At 40.6% G+C, this 25198-nt stretch overlaps 2 protein-coding genes across 2 annotated transcripts; both read right to left on the bottom strand.

Annotated features, from left to right (window-relative positions):
* Positions 1–1933: 1933 nt before the first annotated feature.
* On the bottom strand, positions 1934–9950 carry LOC113013578 (uncharacterized). Its single transcript, XM_026154592.1, has 8 exons — positions 9321–9950; positions 8706–8744; positions 8316–8624; positions 7868–8176; positions 5502–5816; positions 5231–5380; positions 5057–5129; positions 1934–2969 (listed from the first exon to the last, which is right to left on the bottom strand). The coding sequence occupies exons 1-7, from the start codon at positions 9352–9354 to the stop codon at positions 5086–5088; spliced, it is 1200 nt and encodes a 399-aa protein (XP_026010377.1). The 5' UTR covers positions 9355–9950; the 3' UTR covers positions 1934–2969; positions 5057–5085.
* Positions 9951–14600: 4650 nt separating this feature from the next.
* Positions 14601–21754, bottom strand: slc25a33 (solute carrier family 25 member 33). Its single transcript, XM_026153929.1, has 7 exons — positions 21479–21754; positions 19550–19723; positions 18346–18423; positions 17132–17232; positions 16869–16935; positions 15891–16171; positions 14601–15778 (listed from the first exon to the last, which is right to left on the bottom strand). The coding sequence occupies exons 1-7, from the start codon at positions 21517–21519 to the stop codon at positions 15579–15581; spliced, it is 942 nt and encodes a 313-aa protein (XP_026009714.1). The 5' UTR covers positions 21520–21754; the 3' UTR covers positions 14601–15578.
* Between the last annotated feature and the right edge of the window lie 3444 nt (positions 21755–25198).

Raw genomic sequence — 25198 nt, 5'->3', positions numbered from 1 at the left:
GAAAGATTATTTGAGTGACTTCTAACACTGTGTGGTTGTTGGTGCCAGATGGGCTGGTCTGAATATTTCAGAAACTGCTGATCTGGGATTTTCACACACAGCCATCTCTGGGGTTTACAGAGAATTGTGCAAAAAGAAAATATCCAGTGAGCAGCAGTTTTCTTTGTTGACGCCAGAGGTAAAAGGAGTATGGTCAGTCTGCTTTGAGCTAATAGTCGGACAAGAATAACTCAAATTGCCACTCATTACAACCAAGGTATGTAGATAAGCAACTTTGAATGCATAGCAGATGGGCTGCTGCAGCAGCAGCAGACCACACTGGGTGCCACTCCCATCAGCTAAGAACAGCAAGCTGAGACTGGGATTCACAAAGGCTCGCTAAAATTCAACAAAAGAAGACCGGAAAAGCACAAGTCTCAATTTTCTGCTTCAGTATTTGGGTGGTACGGTCAGAATTTGGCTCAAGTAACATGAGCATATAATAATCTTGTACCATGGCACAAAGCTCAGATCATCTCCAGCTGGTTTCTTGAACATGAGTTTAGTGTACTTATTTGGTTTCCACAATCACCAGCACAATACTCTAACTGGGCATCAGCCAGGCTTTTACACGTCGCTGCTCCTGCTCCTCTTTTCTAGTACTATGGCAAATTAATTTTTTGTACTATAATAAAAAACATAATCCCGAAATCCCAGTTAGGCCACTGAAAAAACCAAAAAGAAACAATGGTGTGGAAGAGTTGCTCAATCAATAGCATAGTGACCTCCATAACACTATGAAGCCACTGTGCCATTGGCTGACTGAAACCTTTAGTGTTCAGACCCCCAGGGGACACATACGCAGAGCACACTGAAAGGGACCAAGGAAAAGAAAAACAGGTGCATGAATGCTAGGGTGCAGCTGAATAGTCAGATTTGCTTAGCAGCGCTCTTGCATGAGGGAAGTGACCCAGACGTATCTGCATCTGTGAGGCAGCTTTTAATAAGAGCTACTCAAATTCTCTGAATACTAAGGAAAGGTGCTTCAGTGCTTCATGTGTTTGGCATAGGATAGATTAGACCAAGCTTCTGAGTTAATCTCATAGGGATGCATCATACGACCATCATGAAAACAGTTAAGAAAAGTGACAACCTGGCACAGATCATGTAAATATTAAAATATGTCCATTTCCATTACCAGTTTCTTTTGAATTCTCAACAACAGGCTGTTTATCACTCCCAAACTAATAGGATTGCTACTGTGATAAAATCTGCTTCTAGGTATGTTTTGGTGGGAATTACCTGACATGAAGAACAGGTTTATTTATATAAGATTGAGCTGTTTAGATCTTTAAGGAACACAACAGTTCGATTTGCATTTGCAGTGTCTGTACTGCCACACTTTTGGATCATCATGGAGCTTTATGTCAGCCGGGATAAGTGAACAGGGAGCTGGAAGGTTTGGAGTGTTGCATCTCCATCCAGCTATGAAATAAGAAAATAAGATGTAGTCTCATTTTGTTAGGCTATAAGTCCTGCATGAAACGACATGGTAAAGAACACATGCGGGTGAATTAAGAAGTGCATTTTGGATATTGTAGTTTCAGCACTGCACAGTACTGCTAGAAGCCCTCCTTCAATCTCCTTCACACCTTTCCTTGACCTCCTGACTTTTTCCAACAAACTCAAGGAAAAGTGTTCCGTGAAATAAGGTAGGAGGTAATTGTGTGGACTATTCAACCACACCCCACCCCACAAATCCACTTTGCACTAAAATTAGCACTCCCACTTACTACAAAAAATAAAAATAAAAATGCACAAATACATTTACACACACTTTCTAAGCTGCATGGTAATCATCGTGGGCTATCATTATCTAAGCAGTTGCTCAAGCGCCTGCAAGACAGTCACACACATAAACCGTCAAAATGTTCAAACAACCAGCAAATTCGTAAAAGTTGTCATGTGCAAGTTTATGATTTCTAGTGTGCAAATGTTAAAGAATGCAGTAAAAGTGCAGAGGGCTAACTAGACGTGCACAGTATTATCCAAAACAGAATACGGTTTATTCTGAAACAGCAACCTCTTCATTACATTGTTAATGACATAAGATGCATAGTAGTGTTGAACTTTACATACAAAAATGGCAATTTATTCTTTAAGGATCATTGATCTGTAGGCAAGTATGCATCGAGCCTTTAATGCCTCTCATTAGCGTCACTTTTTAAAAAAAAACTACATATACATAGATACCTACGTCACAGTTTCCCCAGTTTAGCTTTTAGTAGCAATTTCCACCTCATACATCACAGCAATAGTCATGTCTGAGTGAATCTCACAGCTACTCTGAGTCTTTATCGACTTGGATCCAGAAATAGTTTCTACAGTCCGTCAGACCGTGTCTGAAATCATTCACTACGCTTTGTTACTTTTCATTGAGTCCTGTGTAGAGGATTATGCTACTCAAATATGATGGGTAGGTGTCGACTAAATAAATACAGGCATGCATTTTTGTGATAAATATATATTACACCAAGGATTTTTTTCCCCCTAATGATTAATGCACATACTTCTGTGGCAGTTTGTTTCCTTTCTCATATTAGCCATTTTTCTTCTTCCGTGTTGGGCTTGTTTGCAGTGCATTGTGGGGTTGAATGAGTCCGCTAAATAGCATGTAGTGATCCCATACATTTTATAGTGAGGGATTTCAGACACAGTCTTCTGTGGTAGTGTCACAACGATGCAACGCTGAATGGTCACTCAGGTCTTTTGTTCTGCCACAGTAACAAAGACGAACGAAGTAACGCAGCCTTAGATTGGTCGGTGGTAATCACAAGTAAAGACTGTCTCATCCAGGATTTAGTGAAATGGTTCCAGCTGGCACCTTTTCCAAAAGGTGTGGTAGATTAGGAGCCAAGCTGGTTGGTTCTGTTTTTACATCTCCTGCCATCTAGATCCATGAAGGACACACGGAGAGCCCTGAAAATTGGCTTGAAAAGGGGAAATATATATTACTCTCCAATAAGTCAGTCAAGACACAAATTCTACAAAAGCATATAAGCAATAAATTAAACTACTAGAGTGGCTATAACGCACATGAAATTCATGTTTGTATTTTATTTACTTGATCAATAGCCTGGTTGCAATTACATTTTTTTTCAACTTTGTATTTAAGCTTGTAACTGACATTTATGCAATATAATCAAGTAAATGCAGAGTAAACACAAAGAATGTGTGCTTAAATCCAAAGAGAATTTGAATAGTTTTCTTCAACATACACTAATATATAATATATATATATATATTAGTGCTGTCAAACAATAAAAATGGTTAATCAGATTCATCACAGGGTTACTGTGGATTAATTTTGATTAATCACGATTAAATATCATTCATTTTTATTCATATTAATTGCATTTAAATTTGCATGTGCAAACAGACTCGGAAAAAAAGGGGAAATATACACACTTAACACGTTTATTGAACATCTTGAACATTCGTGTTAACAAAAAACTCCATAAACATGTATCCACTCTCTCTCTGCCACTCTTGGGGAGGCACTTCAAGTCTTTGAAACGAGGAACCAAAGATATGTAAAGCGCATGTTCTCAATGACATTAATAGGTCTGCAGTTTGTTGCAATCCACTTGGCAATTGTGTCAGTCAATATTTCCGAGGTAGACTTACTGAGTCCCCAATGCTGCGCGAGTGTACTGTCGCAAGCTGGGTGACGCTTTAGCCAAAGTCCTAGCAGCATCCCCAGCTAATGTATGCTTCACGTCGATGAGATATTTCAAGCTGGAAGTGCTTCGGTGAAAAGAAAATTCCTTCTTGCACAATGTGCATAATACTTTATGTCGGTTGACTGTTCCGTCTTGTTTTTTTTTAATACTCAAATTTCCCATTGAGCGAGCCAATGTGCGTTTATCATTTTCAATATTGAATTGATTGGTTCAGCTGCCCGTCACTTTCAGAACAACTCCCCATTTGCACATGTGCCAGGGTACCTCCACTTGGACAAATTGCCCAAAATACATTGACAGAAAAATTTCAGATTTTTTGACATACTGCACTCCAGATGCGTTAATTGCATTAAAAATTTAATCTCGTTGACCGTAATGGCAGATTAGTTTGCGTTAACGGTTAATTTCGACAGCGCTAGTTTATATACTAAAAAACACCACATTAAACTGTTTTTTAAAACAAATAATGGCAAAAATTAATAAACTTCTATCCCTGTCAGAAGATAAATTGTTACCATATTTTGCCGCACTATAAGGCACACTTAACATCCTTTAATTTTCTCAAAAATCGACAATGCGCCTTATAATCCGGTGCGCCTTATATATGAATTCTGGTTGTGCGTACTGACCTTGAACCGATTTTATGTGGTACACGGCGCTCAAAAATCTGTCAAAAAATGTTTTAGTATGTCTTTGGTAAGCTACGAAGCCGCACCGCTTGACGGATTGTCGGAGCATTACGGCTACCGTAGTCAGGAGCCTCGCACAGTAATCTGGGTCCAAAACTCCGTCCCTTTCAGGTCCAAAACACTGCAGCATCACTGAGAGTTAAAAACTGTCTAAATTCTTTCATCTTTAATAAAATGATCAGCGTTGCTGCTTTGAATCACCTTGTTGTTGAATTGTGCTATACAAATAAACTTGCCTTGCCTTGCCTTTACCGGGTGTAACAATTAAGTTTAACATCCAGGCATCCATGAAAACAGAATGTATAAAATTTAATGGAGTTAGAAGTTAGCAGGAAGTTAGCTCGCTAGTTTCCTCCTAAACATCATATTGCATGTTCTGACTGAGAGATTTCTGAAAAACTTAAAACTTACAGCTCTGCTATCACTTCCAACATAAATGAAGACAGAAAACTTAACAACAGTGATATTTGTAGGGTTACTGAAGTTGGGCTAGCTGGTATATAATGATGTGCTACGTGATCGCTAGCGACACAGCTATGTTAGCATCCGGTGCGCCATATGTATGAAAACAGACCCATTCATCGACAGTGCGCTTTATAATCCGGTGCACCTTGTGGTTCGTGCAAGAATTATGTACTGAAATACCTTCAGGTATCTGCTGCCTGCATTCCAGATCACAGCTTGTTTGTCGATAAAGCAATATAAGTGTTGTCCACACCTGCCAACAGAAGCACACTTCTTACCCTTGGGTACATACACAGGATGCTTTCAGAAAAGAGAGTTATTCAAATCTCTGCTGCAGGTGAAAAAGGAACTCACAGGTTCTGGTCTCTCTCTCCAGCTCTGAGGGCTTCCTCTCCTTATTACACAGTACCTTGGCCACAATGACTATGATGATGAGAGCCACCACAAATGTCAGACCAGACACGAGCCAGCTGATACCCATTGGACTCAGGATGGGATCTGGATCTGAGAACAAGAGGACTTTTCTGTAGGTATGTGTAACTTGTATATCTAAATAAAACGAATATTTAAAAAAACAAAACAAAAAAACATGTTTTTTTTATATCGACATGCAACAAAGTCTCACCTCTGACAGCTATAGGCAGGGGCTGGCTCTCTCTGGAGACGAAGGTACGCCCGCCTAGCTGGACCCGGTACAGGCAGTAATAGTAGCCCTCGTTGGAGCTCTGGGCGTTAGGAAAGGTGAAAGTGACGGACGGGGTGAGTGCGGGCAGAGTCTGGCGCACTGTGCCATTAGAGCGGATCAAACGCAGCTGGAAGGAACCCCCGGGGTACTGTTGTAGGGTGGAGCAGGTGATATTAAAACTTTGGCCTTTGATGACAGAACCAGCCGGGGCCTCAGCAGACGTGTTGTACCAGTGCTGGGGAGTCAGGAGCTCCACTGTAGACCAGCCAATAAAAATGAAACGGTGAAACTGGTTAATCAATGTCAGAATTTTAAAATAATGTCAAAAAAGATGGACAAATGGAGAAAAATCCAACATGGTTTCAGTTTGGTCAAAATACTTTAAAAAACAAAATTCCCCAAAGAAGTCACTCACCAATTCCAATCACTGAATTTGGGTATTTCAATCACTTCAACATCCACAGGTGTGTAAAATCAAGCCCCTAGGCCAGTGGTTCTTAACCTGGGTTCGATCAAACCCTAGGGGTTCGGTGAGTCGGTCTCAAGGGTTCGGCAGAGCCTCCACCGTGACATGCATGGCTCATTTTGTGCACCAATAAAAAACATATGTCTTGAATTTGAAATAAATCATATTTTATTTTTCACTAAAGAGGGGTTCAGTGAATGCGCATATGAAACTCGTGGGGTTCAGTACCTCCAACAAGGTTAAGAACCACTGCCCTAGGCACTGCTTTTACAAACAGCTGTAAAACAATGGGTCGCTCTCAGGGGCTCAGTGAATTTCAGTGTGGTACTGGACTTTTTACCTGAGCAACAAGTCTAGTCCTGCAATTTCATCACTGCTAAATATTCCAAATTCAGCTGTTAGTGGTATTATAAAAAAAATTAAAGGAATTGGGAAAGACAGTAACTCAGCCACAAACTGGTAGGTCATGTAAAAAGTCACAGAGTGACAGCGGATGCTGAGCACAGAGTTGGAAGAGGCCACCAATTTTCTGCAGTCATTCACTACAGACCTCCAAACTTCATGTGGCCTTCAGATTAGCTCAAGAACAGTATGTAGACAGCTTCACGGAATGGGTTTCCACGGCTGAGCAGCTGCATCGAAGCCTCACGTCACCAAGCACAATGCAAAGCGTTGGATGCAGTGGTGTTAAGCGCACCGCCACTAGCCTCTAGATCAATACAGACAAGTTCTCTGGAGTGACAAATCACGCTTCTGTCTGGCAATCTGATGGATGAGTCTGGGTTTGGCGGTTGCCAGGAGAACAGTACTTGTCTGACTGCATTGTGCTAAGTGTAAAGTTTTATGGAGGGGGATTATGGGGAACTCTTAATGCTTCAGCGTACCGAGACAAGTTGAACAATTTCATGCTCCAGCTTTGTGGGAACAGTGGCCCCCAGATGCCCCTTCCTGTTCTAACATGACTGTACACCATAGCACAAAGCAAGGTCCATAAAGACATGGAGGAGGAAGTTTGGTGTGGAAGAACTTGACTGGCCTGCACAGAGTCCTGACCTCAACCTAAAGGAATGCCTTTGGCATGAATTAGCGCAGAGACTGCGAGCCAGGGCTTCTTGTCCAACATTAGTGTCTGACCTACAAATGCCCTTCTGGAAGAATGATCAAAAATTCCCATAAACACACTCCTGGACCTTATGGAAAGCCTTGCCAGAATAGCCATTATAGCCGCAAAGGGTGGGCTGATATCATATTACAACCTATAGAGGGTTTTAATGGGATGTCACTCAATTTTTTAAGTGTGTGTAAACAGATGAGTGAATACTTTGGCAATATAGTGTATTTTCCTATCTAATCTGAACATTTCTAGCCAGTTGAGGGAACTGGGGTCGAGCTCATTCTCAGTCATCAATAACATTTTAATAATCTGACACACATTAATAAACAGTCAGATGTCGTACAATGGAAACAGAAATCTGCACAGACGCTTCTAAAATGCTGTTTTTGCTGTGTGAGCACCCATCTGTTTATGGCAGACATGCTGGGTGTGACTAACCAGTCTGCCTGCTAACACTCTGTACATCTTCAAGGTCAGTTTTCCTTATCAAGATGTCTCCCACCGAGGTGCCTCTGTGCACTCTGTGAGTGCAGAAAATATTTTGCGAGTCTGTTCATGCTGATCCTTTTGCATAGGCTCTTATGATAAAAAAAAAAAAGACACAAAAGACATCTGAAGTGTTCTTGAGTTTTCAGATTCACACCACAGCAGATTGCACAAAACATAATGTGCAACTGAAAAGGGCAATGGCGCAATAGTGTTACTGTCAAAGCAGCAGTGACTCACCTACAGTGATGTTGATTGCGTTGCTGGGTGGGGAACTGAGAAGCCTTGTAGGAAAGCCACTCTTGATCCTGTACCCACAACTGTAGCTGCCTTGGTGGAAAGTCTCTACATCGGACAGGGTGAGCTCCATCATATTCTGGGTCTGGTCTGCTCTCTGTGTAACCAGCGGTGTGGACACTCCATTTTTGTACAGGTGAAAGTCACTGAGGTGATGACCCAACAGAACCCTGCAGACAAAGCGAACGGACTCCCCGGGGAAGAACACAGTGTGGGGTGACATCAGGGTGAGGATGGGTGTTAAAAGAGTACCTGAGAGAATAGAAAAAAAATATAACCACAACATTACATTACATTTTTCAGTTATGACACTGACACTCAGTCCAGAGTCTTTATGTATCAACAAAGCAGAAATGACTCAGCACTGGTTCTCAGCACTGTTCGATCTCACCTGAGCACTTCACGCTTGCATCGTTCTCATGGGTGCAGTGCAGGTTGCTGTTGAGGACAACACTGCAGTGTAATAAACTGCTCTCCTGTCCAGAGCACTGGACTTGATGCAGCCAGATAGGTCCACTGGCTTTACGAAATCTTAGACCATTATGGACATTTTCAGCCAAGCCACAACCTAGCTCCAAGCACACTACATCAGCGGCCCGGAAATCCCATCCGTAGTCGCAGACAGTTCCCCATTCCTTGTGGCGAAGCACCTCAACTCTGCCAGAACAATTGTTGTCCCCATCCACTAGTCTGACCCCACCTGAGGATCAGGAGGAAACTACTTAGACATACAAAGTGCAAGCCTGTGAATGCAGGAGGTTTAAATCAGTTCTAGGCTTACCGAAAGCGGTCACTCTATCCCACAGAGCACCCAGCAGGCCTGAAAGGAAATAACAAAAACAAAAGAATAGTAGCCATTTTCTTGCTTGTTCATTATTAGAGAGTCCAGTTTTGGTGGGAGTGGGAAACTACAGCTACAACCTTGTGATCCGTTAATGGTTTGTGAAGCCGTAAAGATGTGCCTGATAGGCTTTCTACCTGATTTCAGTGGACTAGATGCCTCAGATGTCACCCAACAATTCATCAAAGTTGCAATAACTGTCCATTTTAAAATAGCACTCACTAAGACCTTCATGAAGGTCACATTGAAAAACATTTTAGCTGAGCAATTCCGATGCAATTCGCAGTAAAAGTTATACCATAGTGGTTACTGTTTATATAAGCTAACGAAACAGTTTTGTAACGTTAGAAATCAGTTTGCCCACTTATATGATTTTAAGCAGATTTTTTGTTAGTTTTTTTTAGTTTCACGTGGGTGAATACATATATAATGTGTAACCAACGACAAAGTCCTACCTGGTTATCTTATAATCACCAGAATATGAGCCACCAACCTCAGAGCAACCTAATTCACATACAGCTGGAAGACAGGCCAAGCTAGGCATTTTTAGCTTACCCGTTAAAAGGATGTAAAGGAATCCCATCAGCATCTTCTCCTCAGCCTTCCATCGGCTGTGCAGGGAGCCCGTTGTCTTGCTGTTGGTGCAGACAGCCGCTGAAACACATCGGCTAAGAAGACTCGGGTGGGCTACTGAACCAAGCAGAAACTCACGAGGAAGAAAGGGCTAACGGCTAACCGAGTGTAAACAGCTAACAGTGGGGCAGCAGCGGCCGTAGATAAAAACATTATCGAGATATGAGCAGTGGCAGACAATGGGGTGGTGAACAGTGGATTCCTGCGCACAGATCAAGTGAGTCTCCTGCTGTTCATTGTGACGAATCCAGGTGTTGCAAACAGCGTTGCAACGTCCATAGCTACCTACGTGCCTTCTGGCTGCCGTACTCACGTCAACGGTGACATTAGCCAGCCAGGTGCTGAGTTCTTCGCTCGTGCTAGGCCCTGCTAGATTGGATCAGCTCTGCTGCGACCCGCCCAAACAAATTCCTAACAACCAATCCTCCAACCTATCCAGACGGTACTAACGAATCACAGCACAGCTGCTCTCCCAGCCTCGGCTCCTTCTCTCTACCACAGACAGGGGTCACCATCCAGCCGCAGTGCTACGCTGGTCTCACCTTTCGTCTTTGGAAGTGGTGGACTGCAAAAACCATTATCACCAAGTACAGATACCGATACTTTTAACTTATGCAGGCGGAATTTGTGGGGTAAAGCACGGTGTCAGGATTTATAGCATGAATGCATCACTAATATGCTAAAAATCAATACGTTTTAATGACCACTACATATTTGGATTTTTGCTTTCCCATTGATTTAACAGTCATAATGGGCATTCATCCCTGTTCTTTTTTCCAGGATGGATTGATTGTGCAGCATACACCATTACTTTACTTTAAAAACCAGAATTGAGTGCACACGTTTGATTTTATTTTGGATTTTCTTTCATCTTTAAGGGTCCAAAATGTACAAGCAGATTTTAATATGTACATTACTCACTTAAGTCTTTTAATAAGTGGTGCTGAAGGTTCTACAGTGTCTTTTGAATTGACAAGACCAAGCGTTATTATATTATTGTTAGTGATTAGGATTTACTACAAATGGTCAGTCACTGGACTGACCAATATTGAGAACAATGGCAAAGTCCAAGGAATTATAGATTTACATATGTTGGGAAGGTCTCTTGGAGTCATTTCCAAACAACTGCAGATTCTAAGGTCATCAGTTCAAAAAAACTGTGCATAAGTACAAGTTATTCAGATGTGTCACCACGTTGCCAAGTTCTGGAAGAAGGCCCTAACTGTCACCCTCAGATGAAAGGAAATTGGTTAGGATGTTCAGGAACAACCAAAGCTCAATCCTGCCATGAACTGGAAATTGCTGGAACACCAGAAGTCTCTGTCCACAGTGAAGAGAGTTTCACTTTGCTGAGAAGAAAAAAGGATCACCTGCTCCAAATTGATGCCTTCAAGCGCCACTGAAATTTGCTGACAAAAATTATTTGGCCACAATTAAAAAAAATATGTAAGGTAAAGGTGAGGCTTTCAAACATAAGAACATTGTATCATTTGTCAAGCACGGTGGTGGTAGCATCGTGCTCTGCGGCTGTTTTGCTGCCAGTGGGACTGGTAAATTGGACAATGTGGATAGAATGATGGAGGACGACTACCTCCAAATTCCCAAACACACATCAAAACTGGTTTTGGAAAGGCTGACGCAGGTTAACATGAAGCTTTTAGACTGACCTTCCCAAGCTTCGACCTCAACCTTGTTAAAAAATATATGGACTACACTTAAAAGCAGAGTCTGTTCCAGGAAACCAACCAGTTCAAATAAACTCTACCAATTCTGCCAATAAGAGCAATCAATTATCAAGCCAAAAGTATGGCAGAAGCTTGTTGGTGACTACAAAATGAATCTGGTTGAGGTGCAACATGTCAACTAAATATTAAATGGTAAAAATGGTAAATGGCCTGTATTTATATAGCGCTTTACTAGTCCCTAAGGACCCCAAAGCGCTTTACATATCCAGTCATCCACCCATTCACACACACATTCACACACTATTAGTGGGAATGTATGTATATACTTGAGCCTGTATGTATACTTTGGAGAAAATTCCAAATTAATTTGTACTTTGCACCCAGTTCATGTTTTTTAAAGTCATTAAAGATGTTTGCTGTACAATCATTCCACCCTGGAAAAAAACAGTTCAAAGAAATCATTAAAAGCCCAAAATTAACATGATATTCATGCTCATGAGAATATGCAAACTTCTGACCACAGCTCTAAGTTTCCTGGATCTTCGTTTCCTCTCTGGAAGGACAGTGCCAGTGTGCTAAGGGTATTTTTCCTCCTCGTCTCTTCATTTTCTGTTTTCTGCTCCGAGTTCTTATTTTCACAGTTTTTCATGTTTGTATAAAATGTTGTCATAGCAGAAAAAATCCTTCCTGCACGCATCACTGTCTGCTGTGTTTTCATTTACAGCCACAAAATAATTCCACAGGAGTCTCCTTTTTTTCCTGCCATCATGCTCTCACTCACTGTCTGCTCAGCACTGTTGAGTCATATGATCGCACACTACAAAACACAATAGAGCACAGCAGGCATCTCCCTTCATTTTGAAATTGAAGTGTGTGTGAATGTGTAACGATCTAGTTGCAATGCCCATGTGATTATTGATACTATGGATATTTGGATCAAACCACCCACTCATAGCTGTAGAGATACCTGGAAATGCCAGGCTCTGTACTATCACAGTACATACAAAACACAAAATTTGGTTTAATGTGACAGCAGATTTTCAGGTTTCCAGTCTTCTGTTGTACCAATTTAGAGAGTCCATGCAAACTGTAGCCTTAGTTTCCTGTTAATTAGCTGACAGGAGTGGCACCCAGTGTGGTCTGCTGCTGCTGTAGCTCATCTGCGTCTAAGTTTGACATGTTGTTGACAGTCTCTTACCTCTTGTGTGTATATATAATGATGTGAAACAGTATTTGGCCTCTTGTTTCAGATCACGAAACAAATTGTAGTATTAGACAAAGATAACCAGAGTAAATCCAAAATGTAGTTTTTAGATGATGGTTTCATTTATTAAGGGGGGAAAAAAAGAAATGCAAACCTACCTGGCCCTGTGTGAAATAAAAATAATTGTTCCCTAAGTCTAATAACGGTTTGGCACCCATGGGAGCAAGAACTGCAATCAAGTATTTGTTTTTCACATCACTGTGGATCTTTGCAGTTGTTTTAATTCAGCCTCACTGGACAGTTTTCGAGCATGAAGACCTGTTTAAGGTCATTGCAAAGCAACTCAATCAGATTTTATCATTTTTATATGATATATGATATGTTGCTTTGGGAGATCTGCATCACGTTGTCAGGTTGCACACTACGTTTTCTATTTACTCTGCTTATTTTTTACTAATATTAAAATTTGTTAATTGTGAGAAAGATTTTTAAAGAAATCAGGAAGGGAGAAAATACTTTTTCATTGCTCTGTGTATTTGAGAGATAAAATGCAAAACAGAGCTAGAGCAACTCCCTCTCTCTCAAATTTAAATATTAACTTAAATAATCGTGAGTTACCAAGGGCTTTACTAGTAAATATAAAAACAGTTTTTAAAGCCTTTATAAAAGGGTGACCTATCAGGAAGTCACACCCTGTATACGTTTCCTAGAATGGGAATTCCACATGACAGCCTTAGCCGCAGTCCTTTGGTCAGAAACCTGTTTGTGCTGGTTGGAGAGGGCCATGTGAGTGAATCAACTAAAACAAAATGCAGCAGAAAGGACAAGTTCTTGATGATTCACCACTGAGCACTCAGATGGTTTCCCAAAACGTGTGACTAACAAATACCTGCTTTTATGGCATTTTTCTTTCATTTGATGAGATGTCTTAGATGATGAGGCTGTGGTTTTGTCCCCCACACATGACAACCCCATCCCAGCACATGCAGATATAAACAGAGCTAAAGCCAAAGCAGATCCAAAACTACTTGTAGAGGCTTAAAATGACCTTGAAATGAACTTCATCCAATCAAGAATTTGCGATGGCAGTTGTCATGTAGTCCAAATGCAACATGGCAGTCAAGGCCACCTTACTCAATTATTTTTGAAGCCTGTGTGGACTCTAAAAATAAAAAGGTAAGGTAAGTCAATATTTGCTTTCATTTTGAAACAATACCCTTTGTCTATGTTGATAAAGAGATATAAAAGCCTGTTATTATTCAATAATAAACATGCCATTTTTTGGAAATGATATCTCATGATAATGGGTGATGTATGGGGAAGGAGCACACACGTTTCACACATTAAGCTGACTCTTAAAAAAGTCAATGGTTGTAAAAGCTCTGCTGGAAATGTCTGTCTCTCACATATGTAGAGGGACTGCAGCAACCACCAGCTCAGTCATTCTGGCCTTAAACTAACCCTGATGGTTATTTTTCAATTAAAAGTTGAACTCTTTTAGGCACTAGGCTTGAACTTCGCAGTCACTGATAATTCTGTGACCAGAGTGCAGTACCATCATCATACCAGCCGTAACAAGCAGGCTGCTCACAGCTGATGGCTATTAAGTATTTCACAACTTCTCTGATCTGTGTCCTGTTTACAAAAATGGTGGCCATTTCTGTTACACTGCAGTTTCCAAAATAGGTACTCGTACACCTGCAGCTAATACGTTACCCATGTTTTCTACTGGATATTTCCCATTCCCTGGAGCAGTGATCAGCCTGAACCCACAAACATCTGCTCTGCTTTTACACTGAATGTACTTTTACTAAAAATCCAATTTGAGTTCTCTGAAATTAAATAAAAGCTATAGTTTGATGACATGAATTTCTCTCTTTGGTCAATTTATTTATCCAGCCCAATGAGGCTGTGGTAAACATCTTGATGTGTACATGACTTAAATTTCACTGCCTTTAAGTAGTGCTTTATTTGTGTTTCAACATCTGTTCTGAATGTCTTTAACATGCTCGTTAAACGCTCTCATTTTTATAATATAAAAATAAATAAAACTAAACACCTTCAAAAGTGAAACAAGCAAACACACTCTGGGAACTAAACTAGAACAAAAAACCCAAAAACCACATGCATGCAGACTTCCCCTAAACTGGTGGTTCTCAAACTTGTTCTGTTCACACACTAGAATTTTTGGCAGTCAATAACAATTAAAAAAAAACCTAAAATGTAAAAACTGCCCAGATTGAATTAAAAACAAACTTGTTTATTTCTCCCCAGGTTCTCTGTGTACCCACTCGCATTTGTTCCCCATCACAGTTTGAGAACCACTGCTTAGATCTATCATCACACAGAACAGTCTCACTGGCTGATTAGTCAACACCAGTGACGCTTTTTTGGCCACTGTTATGGATGAACACATACACAACATCAGGCTTTACTCAGACACGTAGACAATAAAACACAAGATGATCGCACACAGGGTAGACTAAATAAAGCGACACTTTCGTGTTTACTCGTAGTCGGCTCAGTGCCTCGTTCAGTCCACTTAGTTTGAGGGATTTTTTTGTATCGTTGCGCAGAAAAATGCTCATACTTCATGCTTTATCCTCGTTAACAGATAAGGCAGATTTTTACAACAACTATTTTGTCAGCCAACTGATGCATTTTATTGAGCCACTGGTCAACTAACCATCCATGTTTTCATTATATTGCAAAAGGTGCCTATTTTCTCTTTTCCACAAAAGAAAACATACAGTTAAGTCTGTATATGTGTAATATATTAATGAAAAAATATGATACATTTCTCTGTTAACTTAAACTTTAAACCCAGCAGATTGTGGCAAAGTATAACAAGAACCGAAAATAATCTAGAACTGCACTTTTCAGTGCTTCTCAATAATATTCCTTCAAACCTGTCAAATCGTGCATGCTGGTGGAATTTCCACTGATACAAGGAAACAAACACGATCCAAAAACAATAACAGAACAAAAATAATTTAATTAACTTAAAGTTAGTCCTCAGAGAAGATGACCTTTTTCCACAGGTTTGGAGGTTCAATGAGTACCATGACCTCTTGTGTATTTTTAACAAGCTAACAATATGTCAATAAAATGTTGTGTTTAGCTCTTTGGACGACAGTACAACCTGCTTTAGTTCCATCTTGAGAGTCTTTGTAGCACCACATCAAAAAAAAACTACGTGCTGCATTTTCAAAAGTCTATAGGCCCAGTGTGCTTTGGGTTCTGCGTGACATCCACAGTTCGTCAGGAAAATCCCCAGTTTCAAACATGTCTTTACTTGGAGTCTCCCAGCAGATGGACAATGAGTTCATATGTGGAGAGGACGATGGCTGTGTTAGGGATTTGCCTAATTAGCTGTGGAACGAGTCCTCTATAAAAAGCTGCATAGCCTTCTTCCACTGCTATTAACCTCCCTGTCTGGAAAAAATACTTGTACTTGCTGCCTTCCTCGCGCAGCCTTGTCCGAATGACCTCTGTGGGGACACACAAGAAGAATTGGAAAAGGTTAACTATTAAGTTTCCTCTTCTCTGACGTTAGTTATGTTGTAATAGGTAAACAATGGGTGTGGGTGTGTGTGTGTTTACCGTGTGGGTAGGCTATGCAGGATGCACAACCCTTTGAAAAAGCAGCTGCCATCATGAGGCTGAGGAAGTCTGACGCTCCTTTCTCCTTTTCACCGTTAGGCGAGCTGAACTGCCTCTTGGCGAGTTGTTTCTTCAGTGTCTCATAGATGAGGAAGCAGATCATTGTTTCTGAAATGCCAGCGTAGGACGCAGTCAGGCCACGGTAGAAGCCCCGGACTCCCTCTGTTTTGTAAACATATCGAGCACACTGCAGTGCATTCATCTTCTTCTCTCCTCTGGCTCTGAAAAGTTAAGACATGCTCATTAGTGACAAAAATCACATGTGGTGAAGGGGTTAATGGAACAATCATGTTTTTTTTAGTCATCCGTTACAAGTATCACAAGACACCAGAGGCCAAGAACTGGAATAAATAAAAAGTTGAAGTCATAATGTAAAGTTACAAAAGAACAATTTTCTTATTGTGTGAATGCTTAGTCAACTGTACACTGAAGCATCATCGAGTTTCCTTATTGGGATGAACAAGCAGCTGGTCTAACCTTGACTGAATGTTGCTTTAAGTTATTAAACCCTCCTTCAACAAGCTGCTCTTTGTGTTACAAGATATGAGTTTTCTCTTCAAAGACAGCCTGAACAGACCTGCTCCTGTGACCTCACATGATACTACTGCCCTGTACTTGGCAATGCAAATATGGACTCCTCTTCTGCGTGCAGGTCAGTGCGTCAGCAGTGTGTATTTATGGAGCTGGGTCACACACTCAGCCTCGTGCACTGCAGAACCCAAGGACAGTACCAAGAAGGTAGGCTCAATTTAAAGGTTTCTGTTAAGGTCACGGTATATGGAGTACATTCATACCCACTGAGACTCTGGAATAGGCCAGACCGTTTTACACAGATCTGAAACTGAACACTACGGTGTCTAAAGAAAAACTAAATAAATCTTATACATACGAGATAGAAGAAATGAACTGTACACCTACTTTTTCTCCAGCTGCATCCTGGTCTTGACCATCCAGATGGGGTTCATCAGAGAGTTGGTAACAAAAGCTGAAAATAGGAGCAAAATGAGGATATTCAGTATTATCCCTGGACAATAATATATGAAAGTGATCCCATAACAGCAGCCAATGATGAAGCTGTCCACATGATATACAAATATAAGTGATAACATTTTTGCACAGAACTGAAGTGCGTTACATTTTACTAATGTTAATGACACGCATGTCAAATTTAGAAGTCTCACCTGCAACACCAGCAGATGACATGTGTACCAATCCACTATTAGGGACAAACAGCCCATTGAACAGCTCTTTAGATTTCGAGTATGCAGCAAAGTAGATGGCTCTAAAAAACACAGAAACACAGACTGTTAAGAACTCTGCACAGAGGCATCAACGTGCTTATTTATGGATGCCTTTTTTTAAAGAAAAGTAAATGTGGTTTCATAACAATTATGTAATGACTCCATTCAGGCTGCTGTGAGCCTTTGACAGTGCGCATCCAGAGCAATCTGTTCCCTGCCCTCTCTGCTTGGCTTCTGGAACACACAGTCATTGCACCAGAACGAGCTGAATAAGCACTGGGCACAACATATGCCCACAGAGCTGCTCTGAATATCAGCTGGCCTGAAGAGTGGAGAGACAGTGGAACTACTGACCAAAGGATAATCCTGTGGTTACTAATTAACCAACAGGGAAAAGTACCTGTACTAATCAATAACCTTTTTCACTTTAACATAGTCCCAAAGTCTAATCGGCTTTTAGGGCATAAGTATTATGACGATTCATTTCACACTTTTATTGCTGTTGTGTAGCAAAGTTTACATTCAACACTATCAGCTCCGGGGAAACAGGAAGAAGTACTGACTCTTTGCTGACACTAAAAATAGAACAAATGGCATGTTGTTTCACAGCCAACAATATCAACATATTCTCGCCACAGCATCTGTTAATACCAAACCTCATTCACAGAAGCCCATTTATCTAGAGTTTAAACAATTACTAATGTATAGGCAGCCCGCCCAGATGAGCAAAACAGCTCAGTCACGAAACCGAGGCAGGGGGCAGACAGACTCGGAAGTTGTTGGCATGATAACGGCTTCCTGTTTATAGACAGTTTGTTTTCAACCACGAGAAGAGAAACATAAGCAGGGTCTCCTCCTTTTTGTTTTTGGTTAGAAGTTGTGGTTTAAAACACTCTGAAGTGTCTATGCTCATTAAAAACTGCAAACTCAGAAATAATTGCTCCATTTTACTTCCTCTGCTTTGTTTATTGTTTCTGAAAAAGAAAACATCTCATTGTGCGTTTAGCTGCCAACAGGAAGTATCACTAATACAGAAACTTTTTGTTGAGACTTTAAAATAAAATAAAAAAATGGAAAGAATGTGGTGACAGATGAAAAAGAAAAAAGAAAAAGAGCCACTAACATGTGAACAGTTAACATTGAATTCATTGTACCTTGAAGGGGCAACACCCACAAGGTTCGGACCCAGTCCACGGAAAAGAGATCTTGGTCCCTCTTTTTCAAGAATGGATCTAAAACAGAAGCAAAGGACCACCAGACATTAAAGACAGATTTATTGAATGACCTTTAAAAAAAAAAACAAAAAAAAAACCTTGCACTGCCACACATGTTAAACTGTCTCCATATTTGCTGCAGCAAGTGTCTGTGCAGGGTTGTTCCAGGTTCTATTAGGGGATTTAATCTGATAGCTGCAATCGTGATCCTGCAATCGCTCTGAGTGTTACACCAGCCCAGTTCACTTGAGCTGGTACTGAACCCAGTCCATCTGACAGCGTTTCACTTGTCACGTCGACGGTGTTCCCAGTGTTTTTTTTAAACTCTTTGAAGGAAATTTGATCTCTATGTGACAGTCTACTCTGTGTGGGACTGACCAAAGAGGGAGGCTACAACTTCAGTGTGGGTTATTTTCTGTAATGTAAACCTAGTCAATCAAGCAGGGTCCATGCATTCCACTCCTCTCATTAACACTCAAAACCTCTACTCAGTGAGAAGAGATGTTTATGTCTTACAGAATACACAGTTTTTATAGCCTACTGCTGAGGCCGACACCAGTCTCGACCTGTTCAGTCCTCGGAGTGTTATATAAAGTTGATGGCACTGTGGTTAAAACCTCCCCACTGGAACTGCTTCTAGTCTTTCCCAGCCTCAAGCACATTCATTAAAGGACCACTTTAATGGACGCCATAAAGACTGGTTTTATCCATATCTTAAAGCTTCATAGAAAAGGACTGTTCTGTCTCTTCAAAAAGCTGGTAAAATGGAGTTGATAGGAGCAGGATACAGTGCCCCTAATCCCCACTTAATATAGGACAGGATTAGAGGCATCGTTTTAAGACTACGAAAGCAGAAAGCAAATGACAGCCTCCCAACCCACTTCCACAGACCACATAAGAACCTCACAGGAGTTTATACAACTATTTGACTCAAACATTACCACACAAACACTTTACATCGACAGGTCAGGCAAGCCTAAATACACAACAGTTGTGTGCCAACACAAATAATAATAAAGTACCCAACGCGTCACAAAGGAACACACTGTCCTAATTTGCAGGTAGGGAAATTCAAATGCCGCAGGGAATGGCTCAGACAGGTTGCTGCAGCTCCATTTGCCTGACAACAACACAAACATCTTACCTTAGGACCTGCAGCAGTCCAGGTGTGACACCCCCTGGTCGGATAACCCCCGTGCCACTCAGGGTGCCAAGTTGAACCTGGAAGACAGGCCGGAGGGTGAGGCCTGAGGACTGCAGCCGTGTCTTCAACACCTCCAGGGGACAGGTCACGATGGCTCCCATTGTACCACTACACCTGCACATAGAAAAATCAGGATTATTGGCCTTAGGACGTTTAATATTTTGCAGAGCAGAGAAGGTGATACTTCCTCAGTCCATCTATTAAATGACAGCCAACCTGCTTAGAGTAGTGAGAGTCTATTTTTTTTGGCCATACTTTGACTGAGTAGAGTGTTTTTATAATAAAAACAGCTTAAGAGCTTACTGGGCCAAGTGCAATGAACATCTACGGTCAAAGAACAGGTCATTTAGTCTGCTGTGGAAACACTGAGCTGTAAAACTCCTTTGCCAGATGTGTCGGGTTAACGCACAGACTGTTTAATTACACTTGGAAAAGTGCACACAGTATTCTCATTAATTTCTGCACAAACTATTTATTTAGGTCTTTATAGCATTCTCTGGTGCAGCTTTATTAAACGTGTAACCTTGTCATTGACAAGCTTAGAAGTCTAGAAGAGATTAGATTAAGCTTCTCTGTGTCTGAAGGACAGAGTCAAACATCTTAGCAAAAGTAACCCCTGACCCAGTTGTGCATTCTCTGTTCACTAATCATTCATCCTCCCCTGTTGGGGTTGCACAGAAAAATCTACTCTTGCATAGGTAGACGTTACGTAATCAACAAACACACACATACACGCAACCCTGTTGAAATAAAGCGTTGGAGAGCTGCTTCGATCATAACCACAAAGATGAGCCACCCAGGGAAATGGATAGAACAGTGCGCACAGTTGATATTACCAGCTCGACTTTAAACAGAAAAGGCTGGCTTAAAAGCTCAGCCGGCATCCCCACTTTAATGTATAATGTCTAATGTAAATTCAATTTTCATTGTGTTTTCAAGACCACATGTGTATCACTGGGCATTTCACAAGCCAAGATCAGTAAATACCCTTAAGGCCAGCCGTAACAATTTCAAGGGGAAAATGGCGTCATTAAAAAAACAAGCCAATGATGTTACACGCGACCTTAACACTAAGCCGATGCTACACGGCTTCTCAATCTTAAATATTATCAGCCTAATTACAAAAAAATACTCAGAATTTGAACAGCTGGTGCTGGCATCGCTAGTATTGATGTATGTCCAGCTTTTCAGGATTACATAGCACAGAAGGACATGACAGAGCTAAAGGCTATGACAGAGCTAAAGGCTCTCCTCTCGTGACTGCACCACAGGCGTCACAAACGCGACGACACGCTTACATATAGCCGCAACTTCACAATATCGACACACGCTTCACAATGTTAGTTTTTACACAGTGTAAAATTTTAAACACGATGTTATCATCCTCAAAAATATTACGACATCCCACAATTCCAAACGTTTTAACATCCTAATGCTAACTAACAGTAGCTAACCGGCATTAGCAAACTTCTGCACGCTAGCTCACCCACGGGAATAAAAGCCGGGGTTTTCATTGTTCACCGCGGCGTTACCTGGATTATTAGTCTAAGATATGGATTGGTAACACAAACGTTGCTCGCCTCTTTTATGTAGTTACTAAAAGACACAAAAAGCCCCACCGCTGAAGTGAAAATAGAAACGTGTCCGACTATAATTAAATGGTCACGAAGTACCGACACGAGCTAGCTCCCGTTTCTGTTTCAGCATGTTGTGGCTGTGGGCTCTCACATATAACAAATGCCTTAAATTAATCATGTTTAAAGTAGTTATATAGCTATTAAGTAACACGTTGCCCAAGCTTCTCGTGTTGTATTAACATGTGAGCTATTAATACCGTGAATTTGAAGCGAAAGCATTAATGAGACTTACCCCCCGGCGAAGAGATGCAGCAGCGTGTCTTTTTGTGCCATATTTTTCTTTGTTTTCAGAAGTCCAACATATTTTTATCACTTTTTCGAACAAAGTCGCGCTTGTACCGAGGAGAACACACTGCTATGGTTTTATGTTCCCAGTCTGTTCCTGTTCGTCTTCCTGCGTCCCTCTACAGGCTTAGTGGAGCGACAGGGTGACCTGAAGAGCCGATCGTGCTGACGTCAGAGGGCGGGCTGGTGGGTGTTGTCCGTGACGTAGGCCCATGTGTTCGCCCTCCCTGCGCCTTTGCTTGTTTCAAGTTATTATTATTCAAATTATTATTACATAAGTACTGGTCCTACTACTGGCATCAACAGCAGAAATCGATGCCTCCTGACTCCAACAAAAACACTTTTGTGTTACTTTTGCTCTTCATTGGGGAATTATAGTTTATGACTCAAACCAACTCTTTGGTGGGTGCATAGGTGGAGGTATGCTCTGAAAAAAAGAGGAATCAAAGTCAGTATAGAAGCAAGGCATAAGACAGAAATACCGAACATGCTAATCTGTAAACATATCACAGACCAATTATCTAACATTTGCTACCTCAAGCTTCTGCACATGTGCCTGTAACGAGCCTGGAAAGAGGGATATAAAAAGTAAAAACAACAAGTCTTTATCAACAGGAAGACCTCTGAGTTAACTCAAGACAAAATATCACTTAATGGCTGTATACTATAGATATGCAGCGTTGTGGCATGAGCCATCCACCCATGTTATAGTGTGCAGTAATACTTTACTGCAGCTGTTCTTACACTGAGGACAGGTAGCAGAGAGAGTTTGTAACCTTGTTTTGCACCTTGCGGGTTGTTTGTCTGTGCAACAACATTTGTCTCTCTGCCGCAACGTCGTCAAACCAGACTCACTGGCACATTTTGTCATGTTTTAAATTGCTTTTGCAAACCTGTATTGACATGTTTTTGTTATTGACGTGAGAGCACTGACACTGGAACTTAGCTTATACTTGCTATTTCCATGTTTTTTTAGTCTTCTTATTATTATTTACTTATATGTATTATTATTTCATTTGGGTTATCAACAAATCATGCTAACTTTGATTGGAAGAAAATGAGGCAGCCTCTGGCACAAGGTGCCCTGGAGATCATGTCACTTCCTACGTCTAATTTCACAGACAAATATATTTTTACTATGCTGAATTTATTGGAAAGCCTTAGTTTTTTTAGGTCTGTTACCGTTTCACAGTTGGGGCCCAGAGAAGTTAGATTAATCAGTTTTCATTGCACAAGCATAGATTCAGTCCAAAGTGCAGGAACACAGGAACACATTTGCGTAGGAGCGTTTTGTTTTTCCTCTTTCATGTCCTATAAATCATCTTCTGGCCTACCCACTTTGACAGGTAGTTTTAAAAGGGTTGTGCAATCTGATACTTTGAATTAGAATGAGTCTCATTAGAGAAGTTTTTAAAAAAAAAATCAAAACCACCAACTGTTTTTATGGTTAGTTATGTACTGCGAATGCTGACATCAAGTGACCAGTTGCAATAAATGCATATTTGGTGTGGCTGTTCATAGCTATAAAACCCATGTTTGCTTTGATTTCTTTATTTCAGGTTTTTCTAATCAATTTTACTTTAATCTTTAAAACAGGTTGTTCACTATCACACTAACATTTCTAGCATTTCTAAGCATTCTAAGCACAAATCAGTCTTCTTTTGTTGCTAAAAGAGCTGCTTAATAAGGTATGTTCTGTATAAAAAAAATTAAATTAAATTAAAACCTCTTCATGCACTGGAGGGTCTCGGTTTGTGCATCAAAGAAACGGTCACAGGCCTCGGAGACTGATGCAGTCTTGAAAGTTAAATCCCACCCACACCCATCCCACCACTGCCTGCTCCCGACTTTACTGGTTTTACCCATTACCATTTAAAGCACCATAGTATGGCTAAAATCTTTCAAGTAAATCAGCTCAGTAACTTAGCTTTAAATGCAAATTTTAGGAGAAGCTTAAGATGTCCCCCATGGTTTATCATATACAGCAGCGGTCCCCAACCCCCGGGCCTCGGACCGGTACCGGGCCGCGAGAGTTGAGGCTCAGGTGTGAAATGTATAGTTTTCAGGGTTTTTATCGGTTTTCAGCATTATTTTGTTATCGTTTTTATCGTTTACTCTGTTTTCCTGGGTCTTTTCACGTGTGTTATGAATAAATTTTCTTTTTTTCGGTACCGGTACTAGTTTTATTTTGTTATATTTATCCGCGACACCTTAAACGCTGGTCCATGAAAATATTGTCAGGAATAAACCGGTCCGTGGCGCAAAAAAGGTTGGAAACCGCTGATATACAGTATGTATGTGTGTGTGGATGAGCTGGATTCTACCAAAAGTCCAGTGTTGAGCTGTGGCAGCATTCTCACTAAAGACAGGACAGTGGATCACATGAGCCAGTGTCTCAGATCCTTATAATGGCATCCTGTTTTCTAAGAACTTAGACAATCCATGAGTCAGTTTCTGGATCTCTCAGGTTATGCAGAACAAACCTTCTTCTTCTTATCTAGCATTGGATTGTCATAGTGTACAATGTTAATTTAACTATTAATCTTCAGTTTAACTTCAAGATTAAAAACTTTTTAAACACTCTTTTTTTATCTTAGCTCATATCTTGAATTGCCTCGTTGTTGAAAGCTTACACAAGTAAACTTGTTTTTCTTGTTGTTCCACACAGGTGATTTCCATTTATCCGGCTGATAAGACTTCACATCTGGTCCAGTGAGGTCACAAAAGTCTGTTTACTTAGTACTAGAGTGCAACACTTCCTGCCACAAAAACAAAGACAAAAACAAAGAAATACACAAACAAAAATACTCTTAATCTTTAGCCTTGATGCAGTCATTTGTAATTAATATCATTAATAAAGGCTCGTGATATCCATGTCTCCCAGGAAGCCATCGCAGTGTGACATTAGCTCAACACACAACTACTTCTCTCTGAATCAGCGAAATGGAATTCAGCCATTATTAATGTCATTATATACACTCATGTTTTCCTACCTGTTCACTAAAATCAGTCCCATCTGAAAGCCAGCACATAAGAATACAATCAAATTTGCCGCTTGTAGTATTTTTACCTACTAGGCATAAAAAGTATAGGATCAATGGAATACTCAAATCTAACTGGGAGGACATAAGTGTTCTTTCATATCTGCAAGTCATTTCAGTAATTGGATTCACAGCAGCTATGTTAACATTAAACAGAGAAACCCTAATTAATGACATAAATGAAGGTTCTGTTGTTTAGGAACAAAACATTAATTATTGTGATTAGTAACACAATTACCTGTTTCATGTCAGAAAAACAGGTCCAAACATAGACTCAGTGGACACACCCACGCACTGCTCCACACACTGAGACCAAACAGTGAAAACACCTGTGTGGGAGGATGATGGTAATGTAGCATCCGTTTGTTTCCTATTCTTTCCTTAAGCATCCAGTGACAAAGCTATTCCAAAATGACTGAATGATTTATTTACAAATCCATTATATTTTAGATAGGAATAACTAAACAACTCTACTTCAGTTTATAATGACACCATCTCTGCTCCCTTTATTTTAATGGTTAATCTCCATCAAATGAGTTGGAGACAGCAAATCTCAGTACTCTGTCATCTAAGTGTTAAAACGGTCTCATTCTTAAAAAAAACAATTTTTTTAAAAATTAAATTTT

Source organism: Astatotilapia calliptera, chromosome 20, assembly GCF_900246225.1.
Source record: "Astatotilapia calliptera chromosome 20, fAstCal1.2, whole genome shotgun sequence".
In the NCBI taxonomy this organism is placed as follows: domain Eukaryota; kingdom Metazoa; phylum Chordata; class Actinopteri; order Cichliformes; family Cichlidae; genus Astatotilapia; species Astatotilapia calliptera.
This window is presented reverse-complemented; position numbering and strand designations above follow the sequence as displayed.